Below are 19,064 nucleotides of genomic sequence, written 5' to 3' on the forward strand. Positions count from 1 at the left end.
ATCATGCCATTATAGCATTATGTATGTTCTTATTCGGCAATAATATGACTTGATGATCTAATTGTTTGTCACTCCTATTTGAAGCAAATAATAGAGATGTGCATTGGAAAAGACTTTTCTTGGAAGACATGCTTGAAACATAGGATTTTGAATTCTTTGTTTTTGACTTACTGATTTTCTCTCATATTATTTGTTAGGTATATAGTATAATATAGTATTTATTGTGTGTACTATAAATAAATGGTATGTTTATGGTATATAGAGAACTAAGAATGAAATCCAGGAAGATGTGAATATTCGGACTTATACTCAGAATTAAATCCAAATATCAATAGTACCGTAATCTTATGTTTGTAAATATTTTTATATTTAAAATTGCCATGTGAAATTGTATTATTAATATAGCTGCATACCATTTTGGTAATATCAGTACCAACATTATTTTTGACATCTTCAGAAATTTTAATATATTTATAACTACTCCATCTGTTCTGTAAAAGATAGGTTGACTGTATAATTTATGCCAATGTTGAACCAATATGTCCTCTACTTTTCCTATCTGAAAGTACTTTAGTTTTTACATTCTTTACTATGATAGCATTTTTACTTATTTTTACTTATCTTGATAAATGTTTATGTGTAAAAATTAATATCCATTTTTTTACTTTTTTCAGATGCCAGAATTTCAGAAGAAAACTGTCCATATCAAAGATCCAGAAAGGGTAGAAGAAATAATATGTGGTCTCATCAAAGGAGGAGCTGCTAAACTTCAAGTAAAGAGCAAACATTATTATAAAAATTAAGAACATAAAATGCTAATTGGTTTCATCATAGACCAGATCAGCTGTTTTCCTGTTTCACTTTGAAGCACAGTATAAAGCAGGATTATATTTATTAAGTAAACTATCATGTGTAAACCATGATAATTTGCTTAGTGTGTAAGTTTTGCTCTGACTCTCTAACAAAGCATCAGTAAGTGCATTATATCTAATGACACCCCCCTATTTCTGTCATTCTTATGTGTGTGTGTATATGCATACACGAATTGTGTGTGTGTGTGTTTGTGTGTGTTTGTGTAGAGAGAGAATAAAACTATGATGTAATTGTAACTGACCCTTGAGAGAGATGATTCCATGTACAGTATATCTGAATTTATATCACGAATCATAAAAGACCTTCCTGGTTTAGCTGAGATGGTGATTGTATAATAAGCATAAATATTTTAGTAGTTTGTATGTTGTTCCAAGAGACAAGCTAGTGATTAAGGCAGCAGTCTAGAAACTAAAAGACTGTAAGTTCAAGTCCCACCTTGGCATAAAGCCATCTGAGTGACTTCTCAGCCCTAGGAAGAAGGCAATGTTGAAACTACTTCCAAAATCTTTGCCAAGAGAACTTCAGGGACTTGTCCATATAAATGCAAGAAATCAACAGTCACAAAGGCACACACAGATGTTTTACCTGTCATCTGATCTTAAATCTTCAAAACATTAATATTAAAAATTGAATAGAATAATATAAACATAACAGTGGAACAATATAATCAATATCCCAAATACAAGGAACAACAATAGTTCAGGAGACTAAGATGCCAGACAAATCTTATTGCATTCTTTGACCAAGTGACAAAATTAGTGGGCCAGAGAAATGCTGTGGATATAATTTACTTAGACTTCAGTAGGGCATTTGATAAAGTAGATCACAACCTACTACTTGATAAGATAGAAAAATGTGGGTTAGACAGCATCACCACCAGATGGATTCGTAGCTGGCTGACAGGCTGTACTCAGCTTGTGGTCCTCAATGGAACTGAATCTACATGGAGGGAAGTGTGTAGTGGGGTGCCCCAGGGCTCTGTTTTGGGCCTAGTGCTCTTCAACATCTTCATCAATGATTTGGACAAGGGAATGGGGAACTCATCAAATTTGCAGACGACACTAAGCTGGCAGGAATAGCCAACACTCCAGAAGATAGGCTTAAGATACAGGAGGATCTGGACACACGTGAACATTCGGCACTATCTAATGAAATGAAATTCAGTGGTGAAAAAAGTAAGGTTCTATATTTAGGCAAGAAAAACCAAATGTACAGGTATAGTATAGGTGGTTCCTTGCTCAATAATAGTAACTGTTAGAGGAATCTTGGAGTCCTAGTGGACAATCACTTAAATATGAGCCAGCAGTGTGCTGCAGCTGCGAAAACACAGTGCTAGGCTGCATTAACAGAGGGATAGAATCAAGTTCATGTGAAGTATTAATACCACTTTACAATGCCTTGATAAGGTCACACTTGGAATCCTGCATCCAGTGTTGGTCACCATGTTGTAAAAAAGATGTTGAGACTCTAGAGAAGAGCAGAGAAGAGCAACAAAGATGATTAGCGGACTGGAGGCTAAAACACATAAGGAACCATTGCTGAAATTGGGTATGTCTTATTTAATGAAAAGAAGGACAGGGTGACATGATAGCAGTATTCCACTATCTCAGGGGTTGCCACAAAGAAGAGGGAGTCAAGCTATTCTCCAAAGTGCCTGAAGGCAGGACAAGAAGTGACGGATGGAAACTAATCAAGGAGAGAAGCAACCTAGAACTAAGGAGAAACTTCTTGACAGTTAGAACAATTAACCAGTGGAACAACCTAATGCAGTGAATGCTCCAACACTGGAAGTTTTTAAGAAGAAACTGGACAGGCATTTGTCTGAAATGGTATAGGGTTTTCTGCCTGAGCAGGGGGTTGGACTAGATGACCTCCAAGGTTCCTTCCAACACCATTATTATTATTATTATTATTATTATTATTATTATTATTATTATTATTATTATTATTATTATTATTATTATTTAAAATTTTTATTCATAAAACATGAAACTCAGTCAATTGAACACTCAAATTGACTGGCACTAATGGTTGACATGGGTTGCTGCCAGCATCCTAGGTATCAACCAGGCATCTTGATAAAATGTAAGATGTTCCAAGTAGCGCAGTTTTTTGTAGCTTTGCTGGAGTTATTGCAGGAAGCTGCAGTTTCTTGATGTATTTTGCAAAGTTTTTGGACATAGTTCCCAGTGCCCCGATGACAGTGGGTATCACTGTTACACGTTTCATCCATAATCGCGCAGTTTTGATGGCCAGGTTGCAGTATTTTGTAATTTTTCCCAGTTCTTTTTCTTCGACTCTGGCATCTCCTGGTACAGCGATATCAATCAACTGTACACTTCAGTTCTTCTTATTGTTGTTGTTGTTGTTGTTGTTATTATTATATAGCCCCACCCCCAATCACTGAAGGCATCCTGTTAATAACTTTATAAATGGGTTCTGTCTAGCAACAGGAATACTGCAGTATTAAAAGTGACTTTAAAAGTGTTATGATTTCTTATAGACCTTTCAGTTTTGTAATAAAAAGTTCTAATATAGGATGTTGATCACAAAATGGCAGAGTCATCTACAGTTAGCCATGATGATGCCAAAATAATATAAATTGTGCTGTCATCTAACAGTGCAAGCTCCACCCTTTGAAGCATGCATTGCAAAGTTTCATGCCAATGTTAAGGAGCATAATTTCCACTGTGACATTGTAAGAATCATTCCTTCTCCCTTGATGACCTCAGCACTGGGTGCTCTTGTAGAATTGTCATAACTTTGTATTTTATCACACTATCTCTGAAAGTAACAAAGATACATCTATTGTTAAAAGTCAGATTTTAAGGGAGTATATTTTTAAAATAAAAGTTTTGATTAACATAAAATTTGATTTATTTCAAGTTCTCTTACATCTTTATTTACCTACAAAATTCATATCAAATTTTTGGATAGAAACAAAAGAATTCTGTATTTCTTCTCTTTTTCTTTATTGAAAATGTTTTTTAAAAAATTGACAATGTTCCAAATATACAGATATGGCCACACTTATTGGTAAAACAGTTATGAGATTTGAATACTGGTTTATTAATCTAGGAGTGATTAGACCATATTCTTAATTTAAAAAAAAACATTTACAGATAGATCCTTATGATAGGAATAAGTGAAAGGTCTTCAAAATTTAATATTGAAAGAGAAATTTAGAATTAAATTTGCTGCAGTGGAAACTTACTGAGTGGAGAAACAAGCCTACTAAAGAAACTACAATGGATGGGAACCAGGAAAGGATAGCATAAAGGGAGGATGTAAGAGAAACACATAGGCAAAATTGTTATCTGGGTCTTCAGAATGGGAAAAGGAGCTGTAAGAGGAGATAACTAGAAAAACAGGAAAGAACCTATTTTTCTAAGAAGTCATAAAATGGGGGCAGAATTCAGACAACTGAGCATGTGCAATTAGTTGATTAATATTAACTAACACACTTTCCATAAATTATCTCCTAATTTTAATGTACATATGATGCATGACTTAGTATGTAGCAGGAAATATGTAGGAGGCGGTCAGAAAGAGTATAACCTCATAGTACCTCAGCCAATGGGAAAGAGGAGGGATGTGGGTCGAAACTTTGGAGAGAACCAAGCTTTGATAGCTTCTCTCCCTGCTTCTTGCAATAAATGAAATAAAAGGCCTTCACTGTGTCTTGGCTGGTTATTGGTCAGGCAAGCTTGCCTCTGGTCTTAAAAGGAAAGTAGCCAGAACCACATAACACTTATATAGTGAAAGGAAAAGTTGGTTAGGCACTTTCAGAGTTTTAGAAAAGCCTAACTGATCCCCAAAAAGTAACTCCCCCTCCCTAAGAATTGCTAAAAACAGTATTCCAAAATATGAGCAAACAAGACTATTAAACATTTCCATATAGTATTGCTTTCCATTAAATAAATAAATCATAGGAAAACAGCTTCATACTAAGCAGTGAATCAGACTGGACAATCTTCAGATCATACAAGATCATATCCAAGGATTCCCAAAACTCTTCCTTAGATATTCTGTGCAAATCCTTAATTTGCTAAAACATTACTGCAATCAGGGCTTTTTTTCTCATAGAACGCTCAGAACGGAGTTCCAGCACCTTTTTTGGATGGAACCTTGTAGGGTAGGCAAGGCAGGTTGTATGACGTGTGTGAGTTCCGGCACCTTTTTCTTTTACAAAAAAAGCACTGACTGCAATATTTGTTAACATTACTGCCATAATGCAACTTTTATTCAACTAACCACAGTCCAGCATTAAATCTGAATTCTAAACTATTAGTCTTAATTAAGATTTTCTAAAACACCAGCTTCCTTAACAGTTTGCTGATTTTAAAAAAGGTAAAGGTAAAGGTTCCCCCGCACATGCGTGCTAGTCGTTTCCGACTCTAGGGGCCGGTGCTCATCTCCGTTTCAAAGCCGAAGAGCCAGCGTTTGTGCGAGGACATCTCCGTGGTCATGTGGCCGGCATGACTAGACGCCAAAGGCGCACGGAACGCTGATTTTAGGAAACTACAATTAATATAATTAATTAATTAATTAATTATAATTAATTAATTAATTAATTAATCCTGATCCCAGTTCACCTTGGCTCAAATACTACTCGAACTGTGGCAAATTAAAAACTGAAACAAAAGCTTCCATGCATTTAAAATTAAATGAGAGTACAGCCTATAAGTATCTAGAACACTGATTTTCCTTTTTGATTTTACATTTCAAATATTTAGTTTTATTTTGCATTCATGACACATTTCTTTATATACTCTTTACAGATAATTACAGACTTTGATATGACGTTAAGTAGGTTTTCCCATAATGGCAAAAGATGTCCAACATGTCATAGTGAGTATTATAGATTGCTTGTAAAAAACTTTCATATTTCTCAGGAAACTCAAGAAAACGTATGATTGAAAACACATAGAAGAAAGAAAAAAACCTTTGATTTTCCTTCTAGCACAGTATTTAGTCTATGTTACATTTTAAGTATTGTTTTATGTTTAGCACCATTACATTCTTCCAGATTCCCTGTAGTGGATTATAGTATAAATAATCCCATTTCAATAAGGACATTGGATTTAGGGAAAGATTGCAGTCAAAGATAATTTCCTTTCATCAATCTGAGTATTTTATGTAGGCTAATACTTGAATGCCATTATTTTAAAAATAACTTTTAACCAATAGTAATGTTAAAGTTAGGGATTTTGCCTTATTTTGAGTGGGTTAGAAATATTCTACTGATAGATGGGTAAATTAAAATTTTGCATTGTTTGATTTGCACATACTCATTTCTCAAACCTTTTTGAACATTTTCTAGATATCATTGACAACTGTAAACTCATTACAGAGGAATGTCGCAAAAAGGTAATTAAAACTGATAAGTTTGTTTCTTCTATTCATTATCAATTTCTACTGTTATGAAAGGTTATATTATTTATTTTATACTCTGAATTGGCATGAAGTACAGGTAAATTCTCAACACCACTTGTTCAGTAACCATTTAGTAACAGAAATTCCAATCCCAATAGCCATTGTAAATCAAAGATTCCCTGTATACTTCTGGGTTATCACTTGCTGATTTTTGTATGTATGTGTCTATCTGTTCATACACATCCTAAGTGAATGTTGTATATAATCTTCCTATTTAAGATACTAGGGATATATATCAAAATATATATCAAAACTAAGGAAGCAGTTTAGTTTATGCAGTTAGAAAAAAGATACTATAGAAATAAATAGTAACTAAATGTTTTTCTTTCCAGTTATTCCAGCTAAAAGAAATATATTATGCTATTGAAATTGATCCAAGTCTTACAGTGGAAGAGAAGTATCCATATATGGTTGAATGGTGAGTTTGCGAAAAGTGACTTGTTTACTGTTAAAGTTTATAGTTTACATCTGAACAATTAAGCAATAATTGATAAGAGCACTCATTTATTGTGTCTTGATAAAACACATGACCTATTTTAAGTCCACCATTTGTGTACAGGTTTAATATTTTATTTTTAACTTTAGGTACAACAAATCCCATGCTTTGCTTATTGAACAAGAATTACAGAAGGACAAACTTGCTGAAATTGTGAGAGAGTCTGATGTTATGCTGAAGTAAGCATCTATTTCTGTAGTCATAAAACACATCAGAAATCAAAAATAGTGTGAAATGTATGTTCATGTATGCTCCAATGTGGACTTACTCTTGCACTTAGTGGTGATGAGTAAAGTCCTTCAATTTGATTGCCTCTCCCGCTGTAACTCTTGTATAGCACATATTAAGCTTCACACTATGTCAGAACACTAAAAATGTTCCATATCACAGTGGTTGCATTATTTATTTGTTATGTTTCATGATAAATGAGGATTTGGCTATATTTGGAAATAATGCTTTATGTGAATCAACCACTTTCTGCGTGCTCATTCACCTTTTACAGTAATATAATGTAGAAAATTCTATTTCTTCAAAGCTTAATTTTAGCTTGTATGGCAATCATGATCCGAAAGTCTAACCATTACTAACCATTACTGATCTAATAGTAATACTGCATCTAAAACAAAGTCTTTGAAATATTTCTTTTTCTTTCATTGGGGTATATAAGAATTTGACACTGTTTTTTACCGTACTTCAACAAGATTGCTAAGCACATTAATTTGTGCTTTAAAATTGTAAGCCGCCCTGAGTCTTCGGAGAAGGGCGGGATATAAATGTGATTTTAAAAAAAAGATTGTAGCTATGCTCTTTCTAAGTGCTGCCCTATTATTGCGTGTACTCAGATTCAAGGAATAGGAAAGCAGATATTGCACAAGAAAGGTTGTTTTTTTCTGTTCTGTCTTATCTCTGTAAGCAAGGCCTACAATATGCCTTCTGGATTCCTAGGATTCCTGTTTCATCCTTTTCAGAGGCAGAGTTTTTTTCCCCCCTTGATTCATTTATATACCAAAATAAATATAGGTGTCTGTACAAAGAGAAGTCAGACTAGAATTATCAAACAAAAGCAAATTTCTCAACTAGTTTCCAGAATAATCCATAGGGCATTTCTTTTAAAAATAAAACATTCTTAAAATATTGAAGCCTTGGCTTCATAAATAATAAGATGCCAGTTACTACGGTTGTTTATTCTGAGATTGAGCATAGGAGTTATTCAGTTCTTATTACAGCAGGGGAAAAAATACTGTCAGATTTTAATTCAGTTTTTTTTTTACAAATAACTGTTCTATTTTACAGAGAGGGGTATGAATTTTTTTTTGACAAACTTCATGAACATAATGTTCCAGTATTTATATTTTCTGCTGGGATTGGAGATATACTGGAACTGATTATTCATCAAGCAGGTGTTTACCATTCCAATATCAAAGTAGTTTCCAATTTTATGGATTTTGATGATAACGTGAGTATGCAATTGTAGATTACATTATCATTTACTAACGTATATAAGAATCTTTCAATCCATATAAAAATGTTACATACATATTTCTTATTTAGAGTTATAATTACATGCTACACTTGATAGGGCCAGTAAGGTAGTTTGCAAATTAGTTAAAATCAGGATCAGGGGAGTGGAACCTTTTTGATATAATAAATCATGGTTTCCTTATTAACCGCTCTGTGAATTGGGGAACATAGTTGTAGTGGTTCTTTTTGAGGTGGTAGTTCCAGTCTGGATAAGGAGAATAGTCTGACCAGAAATCTTTGCTTTGTGGAATGTCTTGGGACTCTCTGCTCTATCTCAGTTTTAATGTCTTCCTGAAAACAGAGTTGAAGTCTCCTGTTCAAACACGGCTTGCCATATGGAGGTAACCTAGATACAAAGCTCCTGCTTGTTTAGCATATAAAAACTCTTTTCTAGACTAGAGGGCTGTTATACAGTTATTTTTTTTAACCAATTGCAGCCATTCTTGACTTTGTAGGCTCCACTTACATTTTTATATATATATATATATATATATATATATATATATATATATATATATATATATATATATATATATATATATATATATATGTAGGTCTAGAGTCTCGGGTTTCTTCCCGCGTTCCTTTCATCTTCAGAAAGTTGTGGCGACGTTTCGACGAAATCCCATCCGTCATCATCAGGCCGGAGTGTTCCTCCTGCTGCTTTCAGGAGCAATGCGTGGTCTGTCTGTTCCTTTCTGTTGGAAGGAAAGGAACAGACAGACCACGCATTGCTCCTGAAAGCAGCAGGAGGAACACTCCGGCCTGATGATGACGGATGGGATTTCGTCGAAACATCGCCACAACTTTCTGAAGATGAAAGGAACGCGGGAAGAAACCCGAGACTCTAGACCTACACATACAGACACCCGCGAGAATCTACGAAAACATATATATATATATATATATATATATATATATATATATATATATATATATATATATATATATATATATATATATATATATATATATATATATATATATATATATATATATATATATACCACCTTTATTATTTTTACAAATAACTCAAACAATCACAACCCTGTGAGGTGGGTTTGGGCTGAGAGAGACTGACCCAAGGATGCCCAGCTGACTTTCATGATTAAGGTGGGACTTGAACTTGAATCCTCCCACTTTTTAGCCTGGTTCCTTAATCACCAGACCAAACTGACTTTCATGTATCCATGACTTTTTCTTACCTCCCACCTGGATTACTGCAAAGTGCTCTACATGGGATTGGCTTGGAAACTACAGCTGATACAAAATCTGGTGGCCTTCGCATTAATGGATATATGTCATCTTCAGGATAGACCAGATCAAGGAACAGACTTCATAGGACTACCAGAACTAAGACAAACTATAATAACAAAATTTTGCAAATCTGCTTGATTTTCTTCCTTTCTGTCAGGTGCAAGTAACCAGGAGGAACAGTTTAGTTCAAAGCACTTCAAGTTTATTACATGCTACCTATACACAAGAATCTGATCTACTAACAGTCAAAGCAAATTCATCCTAGATAAGAGTCAATGGAATTCAAGAGGGGCTGGACTTAGGTAGTGACTCCAAACTGATAATGCATTTAACCTCACCCATGAGCAAAGCCTGGTCATCTACTACACCTTCTTCTTATATCCTAGGGAGTTTGGAAGGGGGGGAGTATCCATTTGTAACACTAGATTTCAGACATGTTTATTGTGTGTTTTACCTGGTATTTCAATAGCATCCTTTAGTTTCCCTTCTCCTACATCAGTCACATGACGTATCGGAACTTTTTCCCCATTGCCGGAAATGGAGTGGGCGCGGTTTCCTTGTGATGCATCCAGCCCGTGGGCCGGCAGAGTGACACCCCTGTCCTAGGTTATCTCTATAATTCCTTAGAATATATCCTTACATCCTCAGGTGACCTCATTGCTTTGCCAATTCTATTTGTTTCTAATTTGCTTTGAATGAGATACAATGAGATTGTCATTTTAAGGACATCTGTGATTCCAGATTAAGTTCTCTGAGGGACCTTCTTCTATATTATCTGCCTGTCCAATCAGATTGAATACTGTAATAAATTCATTCAAGATCCTATCTATATATGCATGGTGTTTGATGGGCTTTTGAAGTGTATTTTTTTGCTCATTGCTCCCATACTCTGAAATTATCATGGAAATTGAGTCTGTTCCTTTCTTTCTGGAGAGTGGTTAAGACCTATTTATTCCATCAGGTGCAGGAAGAAGATATGTCACTGAAGATATGAATTTGAAATAGTTACATTTTTTAGATTTTTTAAAATAAGTATAATTTTGATATTGTATTTTATTTATTTTATGTCTAGGTATATTATTTTCATGGGGGTTGCTCAGTTATGTCTCTGATCATTAGTTATACAAAATCATTGGGAATGTGCAACATACAAATAAAATAGCCATTATTTAGGCTTAAATAGAAGCATTTTATTCTCAATATTATATGCATGTAATGAAAATATAGTTGGAAAGAGAAATTGTCTTGGAAATATTCTAAAACTATATTAAAGTCTTTGCCTGGTTATTTAGGAGTAACTTCTCTCATCTTCAATAGGGCTTATTGAAAGGATTTAAAGGAGAATTAATTCATGTTTATAACAAACATAATGGGGCCTTGAAAAATACAGAGTACTTTAAACAATTAAAAGACAACAGCAATATCATATTACTTGGAGATTCTCAAGGAGACTTAACAATGGCAGATGGAGTGGCAAATGTTGAACATATTCTTAAGATTGGGTATCTCAATGATAAAGTAAGTGTGTAGGTGATTGATAAGCATAAACTCTATTGTAAAATTCATGTTCTCCAGTTTTGTATACTATTTATAGGAATTATTTTTCAGTTACCTACTTCTAAGCCTAGTTCAATGCATTTGCAGTTAGAGTTAAAAACAGAATTAAATTTATAGCAGTTAGAAAATGCAGTATGTGAGAATGGCTTGTTTCAATTCATTGCTTTGCACAATGGTAATGTTGAGTTACTTCTTGATGTTATTCATGTGCTCTCTACTAAAGTAGAAGGGTTTTAAAAAATAGTTTACTATTCAAAGATTCAGATTAGTAAAACCAAAGTGAAAAGTTGTCATGTTGATTGTCATGCATATTTTGTTGAAAAAATATCTCCAAGAATATAATCAAAATATACTAAATCTAATTGCAGCCTAGTAGGATGCCCTATTTTCAATTAGGTAAATAATTAAAATAATACCGTCTTCCAAAAGCCTCCAGACAACTCCCATATTCATACTTTGCCAGCAGCAGGTAATATTTATGTAGGAGGCCTTTAACACTTTAACTGGATTTTTAAAAAAGTAATCCTTGACATATGAGCATTCATTTAGCAACCGTTTGAAGTTGTAATGGTGCTGAAAAAGTGGACTTATGATTGATCCCTAAAGTTAGTTGTGCAGTGCCCACATAATCACATTGTCAAAATTTGAATGCTTGGAAATCCACCCACATTTCTGACTACAGGGGTGCTTTAACTCTTCCACACATCTATCTTCCTCTCATCTATGTCCTTTTGGCTGCGCTGCACTGCAGCACTCCTGAATAAAGGCCTGGGTCTTCAGCAATCTCAGCCAGCTTCCAGGAGCCCCAGGGGTCTACTTCAATTACAACACTATCACTGCTGCTAAGATATGCGCCTCAAACCCCACCCTGTGACTAACCATCCCAGTACCATAGCATAAAACCCTTGGTTGCTCCCATCATCCTATGCTCCTCAGAACTTGCCATACTCAGTTGAGCACCCTCTTCCATTGCTAACGAGGTGCATCCAGTTTGACCCTACTGTATGCAGGCAGCTTCAGGCCATACCATGCCTTCTTCCTGAGGCTGGGTCTTTGAACCTTTCTGGAAAATCATTCACAAGTACTTCAGATAGCAGTTCTTTGTGAGGAGGCTGCAAGAAAATGGTCCTCTAATGGGTCTAAAGCTTGGGGAAATGAGGCGGATAGCCATTGTGCCCAAATTGCAGTCAGCATCTTTGAAAGGACATTAAATTCACATATTTTTCTAATCACCTTTGGAAGTTATTTCTTAAGTTCTTTTTAGCTATTAGAAATCTTTGAATTAACAAGTTCGGCAACACTGAGTAAATTTCCGTTCAATCCCTCAATGAAAAAAAAATCATTAAGAACTTTTAAAAATGGAATAAACAACAAAAGGATGAATAAAATTTGATTTTAAAAAATTACAAACAGTAAGGTCTAGATAAATTTGAAATAAGATTTTGGATAAAGAATCTTTCATGTGGGAAAATGTTTTTGATCTTTTTGAAAAGTAAGATTTTAAAAATTGGACACTAGACAGAACTAAAGATTACAGTTAAAGGGGAAATAAGCTCAATTTACCATTATAGGCTGTTACATTATTATTACAATTATAGTATGACAGGCTACAGGAACTTTATGGGAAAAGATGTAATAGTATAAAAGAAACCAGCTGATGTTTTCATAGTTTTAAAGGCATATGTAAACAATAAAACAAGAGAATGGTAAAAGAAGCTTATTAAAAAAAAACCTTGTAAGAAAGAAAAAAAAGAATTCAAGCTCTATTTTTTTGTTTAATTTAAAGAAAGGGAGTTGAATTATGTATATGAAATTAAAAGATCTTTTCACATCATTTAAAATATGAAGGAAAAAATAGTGTAAAAAACCAAACTCATTTTAAAATGCTCTAGTTTTAGAAAATCTATATTTCTCCTTAAAACACAATTATTTTATTCAAATGTAATGTACACGAAATCGTGGAAAGAACTTTTAATTGAACTCCTTTTCTTTACATTAGACAAAATAAAATTATGTCTAAAGTTGGACTGAAACCTTATTACATTTCATTTAAAAAGAAAGAAAAAGTTAAAGTACAAATAATTTCAATGCTCTTTAATTTATGGCTTTAGGTTCTAATCATGATCTAAAGTTCTAATAGAAGTATATTTATATTGTTACAGTTGACAAACAACAAAATGATATGATTGCTTAACTCAGGCTGAGTTTAATTTATATGTAAATAGTTCTGAAATTTTCTTAGCAAAATTTGTGCTTGCCCCTTTCTATCAATTTCATTTTGTAGTAATTTTATTGAAGATACAAACTAAAAGAAAGAATAAAAAGTGAGAGTAGAAAGTACAGGAAAGAAAAGGAAAAAAGAGAAGTAAAAATAAAAATATATACTGAAAAAAAGAAATATATAAGGAATGTCAATTTGGTTTTTCACACTATTTTTTTCGTCACATTTATAATCTAGGTTGAAGAACTGCTGGAAAAATATATGGAGTCCTATGATATTGTTTTGGTGAAAGATGACTCTCTGGATGTGGCCAACTCAATCCTGCAAAAGATTTTGTAATATATTAGCATTGTTTTCCTTTAAAAGAACCCATTGGACAAATTTGCATGACAGCTATGAAAACAATAATCAGATGCTGCTTTCCACACTATTACCAGTTCATTTGGAAAGTACTGTATTCCTCATTATATTGCTCCATGGTATTGGAATATATTTCACTGTTTATTTTCTCCCTATTTATTGATTTCAGTGGAAATATTGTTAATGATTATTGGAAAAATATATCTTTATTTCTTCACAATAAAATTGATATTTTCAGCATTTTTGTGGAAATGTTATAGAAAATAAAGAGAAATGTGTTGGGGTAATAAAGCAAATGATTTCATTAATAAATATCAAATCTTTTGAGGTGCAGTAGGACCAATTTGTGTAAATCACTACATTTTGATAAAGCTCACTTTGTAGTAGAAAGTGCAGTTGAATCTAAACATTTTAAAGTCATGCTGGCTTAAGGTTATGATGAAGCAGATATTTTAGTTTTACAGTACTGTTACAAAAAAGTCTTATTTAGTAGTACTGAAATTTGAAAGGCAATTCTACAGAAATATATTTCACTGCATTGTGCTAGAAGTTAAACATGAATATCAAATGCTAGAGTTCTGTTCATTAGTTTTTCCCTTGCACAAGCTTTCATGAAAACAAATTTTAAAAGTGCTTTTATCTGAAAAAAAAGTTCATTTCTGGCAAAACCTCTTCTCTCTTTTAAAACTAGACAAAACATTATTACTTGATTTTTTTTCTTCAGGAGGATGTTAATTTTCCAGTTACAAGCCACTACTCAACAAAACGTTTTCTCCTATACTAGTCGGACCCTCAAATATTTCTCAGACATTCTTGTCATCTAGCTTCTAAGCAAATATCAGATGTGAATTTGGATGTGATAAGGACTGTTATAATGGTTGCTGGTTTAGACTCTTAGAGGATAAGCTTATCAATCCAAAGTTCACAAGCATAGTTTGCAGTTGAAATACATATAAATAGAATTTGTTGAAGAAAAAACAATCTAATTTCTTGTGGAATTCCATAATTTTGTTAAATGCCATCTGGAAGAGTGGAGAGGAAGAAAGGAAAAAGTGGGGCAGATAGATAGTATATTTATTTATTTATTTTATAAATTTATAAAATTTTGAATTTATATACCGCCCTTTCCCGAAGGACTCAGGGCGGTTTACAGGGTACTTAAAACATTGATACAAAATTTAAAAACGATTAAAAAGATTAAATTTAATCCTTGAAAAAAATATAAAAAACCCCGATTAAAACTCTCAGCCTGGGCCGGGAAGCTCGAAGAGCCAGGTCTTCAGGTCCCGGCGAAATGAACGAAGGTCGGGGGCAGTCTTAAGCTCTGCAGGCAGCTGGTTCCAAAGGGCAGGCGCACCCACAGAGAAGGCCCTCCCCCTAGGTGTTATCCACCGGCAATATTTTACCGGCGGCACCCTGAGAAGGCCCTCCCTGTGGGAGCACACTGGACGAAGGGAACTTGATGCCGGCAGCAGGTGTTCCCTCAGATATCCCGGACCCAAGCCATTTAGGGCTTTATAGGTCATCACCAGCATCTTGAATCTCACCCGGAGGGCAACTGCATGGGAGCTGTTATAGGAATGTGGTTATTATGTACATTAGATTTGCCCTGCAAACCCCACTGAGAATCAGTTTGGTGTAACGGTTAAGGCATCAGGAACCAGGAGACTGTGAGTTCTAATCCTGCCTTATAGTCAGCTGGATAACTTTGGGCCAGTCACTTTCTCTCAACCCTAGGAAGGAAGCAATGGCAAACCACTTCAGAAAAACCTTTCCAAGAAAAATTGCAGAATCCTGTAGAAGTCCAAGAATCAGGCATGACTCCACAGGGAGAAAAAAATGCAAGCAACACTGAAGGTTAAAAACATCTTATGAACAGTGAACATATCCCGTACATTCCTTGATTCTAAAAGCTGTTCCAGGTTTCCTTTTTAAAAAAATTATAACAAGACCCAACACTCCAGGAAATTTTTTAAGTATTTGCTTTTCATTCAAGGCAAAGTGCTTTTCATTTTATGCACTACCCAAGTAAATTTGTTTGATTTCCTTTTTCTAAAAAGTTCAACAAATGAAGGATGCATCTCTGTTTCAATTATCCAAATTCAGGCAGCAACAAACTCTAATTGCTACTAATTTATAGCTGTAATTTCATATAATACATAGGTCTATTTATCACCCAAATATACTGATATATATACTGGGACTGTGCAGCACTTCAGATTCCATATAGAAATAGTGCTTTGGAGAGCTCTGGGGCATGATTATATTACCAGTCCTCAATATCTTAGACCAGTGCTTCTGTCCCCTAGCCATCTTAAATATGTGGACTTCAACCTCTCCAGCCAGCATTTGGGAGTTAAAGTCCACATATGTTAAGGTTAGTTGAGAAGCATTGTGTTACAGCAGTGGCACTTTTTCCCAAGTGGCTATATATAACCACTTAATGATACAAAAGAAACAAATGTTTTAGATAGTTGCATGCAAGTCTTAAATTCATTCACTTATGCCCTCTATGTTTTTCAGATTGAACAACATAATGGACAGTCCTAAATAATTAGAAGCTGTTTATACAATAATTTAAGATATTTTTCTTCAGCTGTTTCCCTGTGGAAATGATCTGATGTCATACAATGTATCCCAATAACATCTAATTATATACAGGAAACCAAAATACAAAAATTAATTATCAATTATTTGCCTCTTCCCACTCATACATAAATAAAGCATCTTATCCAGTGTCATTGTCAGCATTGTATTTAATGATACCAGAATGTATTACATTTGACAGAACGTGGTATTAGTGTTAATAGCATAGAACACCCATGCAATTGTACTTGTTATAAAAGTATTTCAAAAGAAGTGCTGTAAAATGAGCCTCTTTCTACAATTATGGGTCCCATTATCCTGTGGAACATACTTAACACATTTTCTACTAGTGTCATGGTAGTGGCTTTATGTTCTTTCCTTCTTTAGTAATTTTTTGTCCTAATTTGTTTACTATTTGACTTAATATATTTTATTGACAAAGCTTGAACTGAAATTCACTTCAAAATACTTTTGAAGAGTTAGATCAGACATGTCAAACTCGCAATTTCATGTGACATCGTGCAACGTATCGGGAAGGTTTTGCCATTGCCGGCAATGGGATGGGTGCAGCTTCTGGATGACACGTCCAGCCTGTGGGCTGGCAGTTTGACACCCCTGAGTTAGATGGATTGACCATATTAAGTTACCCAGGTGTAATCAACAACTTTATGCACATTTTAATAATTCATTTTTATTTCTTTTTCCTAAAATATATAAAACACACATTTTTAACTATCCAATGAAAAACTGAACCATTGATCAACAGCTTCATACAGTAGAAGCATGATTTATGCAACATTTATTGCATGGATCATTCTTTGCAGTGGAAAAGCGGAGCTTCATTGACATCCATCCTATTTTCACTAGATTTGTTGAGTTTATGTGCAAGGTTTTTTTTATTTCTCTACTGCTGATAGCAGAGAAAGACTCTCAAAGCAGTTGCTAATATAGTCATGATCTAAGCAGTAGTGTTAGTAACCTTATTTTAATTATTACTGTGGAGGTGGCAACGCAAGCAGAATGGGAATACTTCCAGAAAGCTATGGCTGGGTGCAAAACAAGCTAAGGCTACAGGCTGCCTATATCCAATTTAAAATGGTAATAATTCATCATTTAGGAGGAAGGGAAGTAATTCATTACCAGAATAATTCAATCCTTAAGGAAGCATAAGATTCTAATGCCAATGCACCAAATACTGATTTTAAAAATGTACAGATTTCCAAATAATTTATCTTCATTTTTTTCAGGTTCTATTCCCATTAACTATTATAGTATGGTACACCACCAAAAAGTAACAATCCAGGGCAAAAGTCAAGGCTTTAATTAAAGTTTGTACCTTGTATCAAATCTTCAAAAATGTGGGTTGAACTGTGGAATCTTTGATGGTCTCTGAGCTTGTTTGCTTGTGAACATTCCATTACCCAACTAGATAACATCATTAGTGTTAGTGTGTAGAGGAAGGGTTTTTGCTCCTGTTTATATACTGTCACCCTGTATCTCCAGTAACATTGGCAGGGCAAGCTACTACATATAACCGAAGAAAACAGCCCCCCCCAACATTACTAACCTTACCTAGTTGGATAATGAAATATCCGCAAGCAACAAAGTTTAAAGAGCAGCAAGGACTCCATTGTCCTACTTTCTGTGTAAAGAGACAGGAGGGAGTCACAGACAATTTTGCATGTACATTTTTGCTTCTGGCCTTAGTAAATGGCCTGATGATCTACTTGTTCCCCATTTCAACTAGAAATCACAATGGCTAATCTAAAAAAGATGTAAGACAGTACAATAAAAAAATTGGCAAGCATAAGTATTGCAAGCAAAAGTGTGCCAAAAATGCCATGAAGTCAAAGAAACATTTACCACAGTGTAGAAAATGTCCTGAACAAATAAAAAGCATTTGCAGAAACCTAATAGGACAAGAAATTGATGAAGCCCCATTAACTCACATAACATGATCTCAGGTTTTTCCACAGTTTTGTTTCTGAATTAATGTTCAAGCTTAGGCCATTTTTTTCACTTCAAATCATGCAGCCCATTATAAATATTGGAAAAATACACAAATATGAATCATATTAATTTTCATAATCATATGAAAATGTTAGTTTTTTTCCAGAAAATTCACATCTCTGAAAAAAAGCTGAATATGTCAATAGGGTGGGTTGTATATTTTTAAAAAATCATTACAATGGTTTTAAGGCACCTTGCATTTTTAATATAAATGACATAACAAAAAAATCTTAATTTTACACCCTATTGTATTTTAATTAACACAAAGACATGTTCATTTCCACATCCTTTTTAAGTATGCACAGGGTTTTCAAATCATTTCTACGGTATATACAAACTAACAGCAGTTTGGCTCATAAAATTTTTAAAACCAACTAAGTTACAGTTCATCATGTCCCTGTGGCTCCTGGTCTTTCAGTTTGAATTCTTCAGAAGTAATCTTGCCATCTCCATTTCGGTCCTGATTGTTGAACATATTTTTCACAATTGTTTCAGAATTGTAACCAGGGGCTAGCTTTCCTTTGCCAGAGTTGACTTGGTCATGGATATATTTATTGAACTATAATTTAAAAGATGAATAAGAATAAGAAATAAAATGAGTTTTGGTACTGTAATTTAAAAGCTGCATATATCAGTGCATTTCCATACTTCTGCATTTAGTACACAATAATAATGCTGATTTACAGCTGGAGTTACCATGTTGATCTGACTCAATGAAATTAACATAAGTTAGTCATTATTGAGCCT

At 34.1% G+C, this 19,064-nt stretch overlaps 2 protein-coding genes across 5 annotated transcripts in view; one reads left to right on the forward strand and one right to left on the reverse strand.

Annotated features, from left to right (window-relative positions):
- NT5C3A (5'-nucleotidase, cytosolic IIIA) overlaps window positions 1-14,290 on the forward strand; it is a 48,184-nt gene extending 33,894 nt beyond the window's left edge. For 2 of the 4 annotated variants that reach the window (XM_081345455.1, XM_081345456.1), the window contains 8 exons: window positions 675-773; window positions 5,655-5,724; window positions 6,197-6,243; window positions 6,642-6,727; window positions 6,895-6,984; window positions 8,099-8,261; window positions 10,901-11,101; window positions 13,599-14,290. In XM_081345455.1, the coding sequence (XP_081201581.1) occupies window positions 675-773; window positions 5,655-5,724; window positions 6,197-6,243; window positions 6,642-6,727; window positions 6,895-6,984; window positions 8,099-8,261; window positions 10,901-11,101; window positions 13,599-13,700 (858 nt within the window). In that variant the 3' untranslated portion in view covers window positions 13,701-14,290. The remainder of the gene's footprint in view (window positions 1-674; window positions 774-5,654; window positions 5,725-6,196; window positions 6,244-6,641; window positions 6,728-6,894; window positions 6,985-8,098; window positions 8,262-10,900; window positions 11,102-13,598) is intronic. The other 2 variants (XM_081345454.1, XM_081345453.1) reach the window with 1 other exon arrangement.
- A 2,715-nt stretch (window positions 14,291-17,005) lies between these two features.
- Window positions 17,006-19,064, reverse strand: part of FKBP9 (FKBP prolyl isomerase 9) — a 30,161-nt gene continuing 28,102 nt past the window's right edge. Inside the window, exon 10 of the mRNA XM_081344146.1 lies at window positions 17,006-18,876. Coding sequence (XP_081200272.1) covers window positions 18,697-18,876 — 180 coding nt within the window. The 3' untranslated portion in view covers window positions 17,006-18,696. The remainder of the gene's footprint in view (window positions 18,877-19,064) is intronic.

This window comes from Vipera berus (assembly GCF_964194415.1).
Source record: "Vipera berus genome assembly, chromosome: Z".
NCBI lineage: Eukaryota > Metazoa > Chordata > Lepidosauria > Squamata > Viperidae > Vipera > Vipera berus.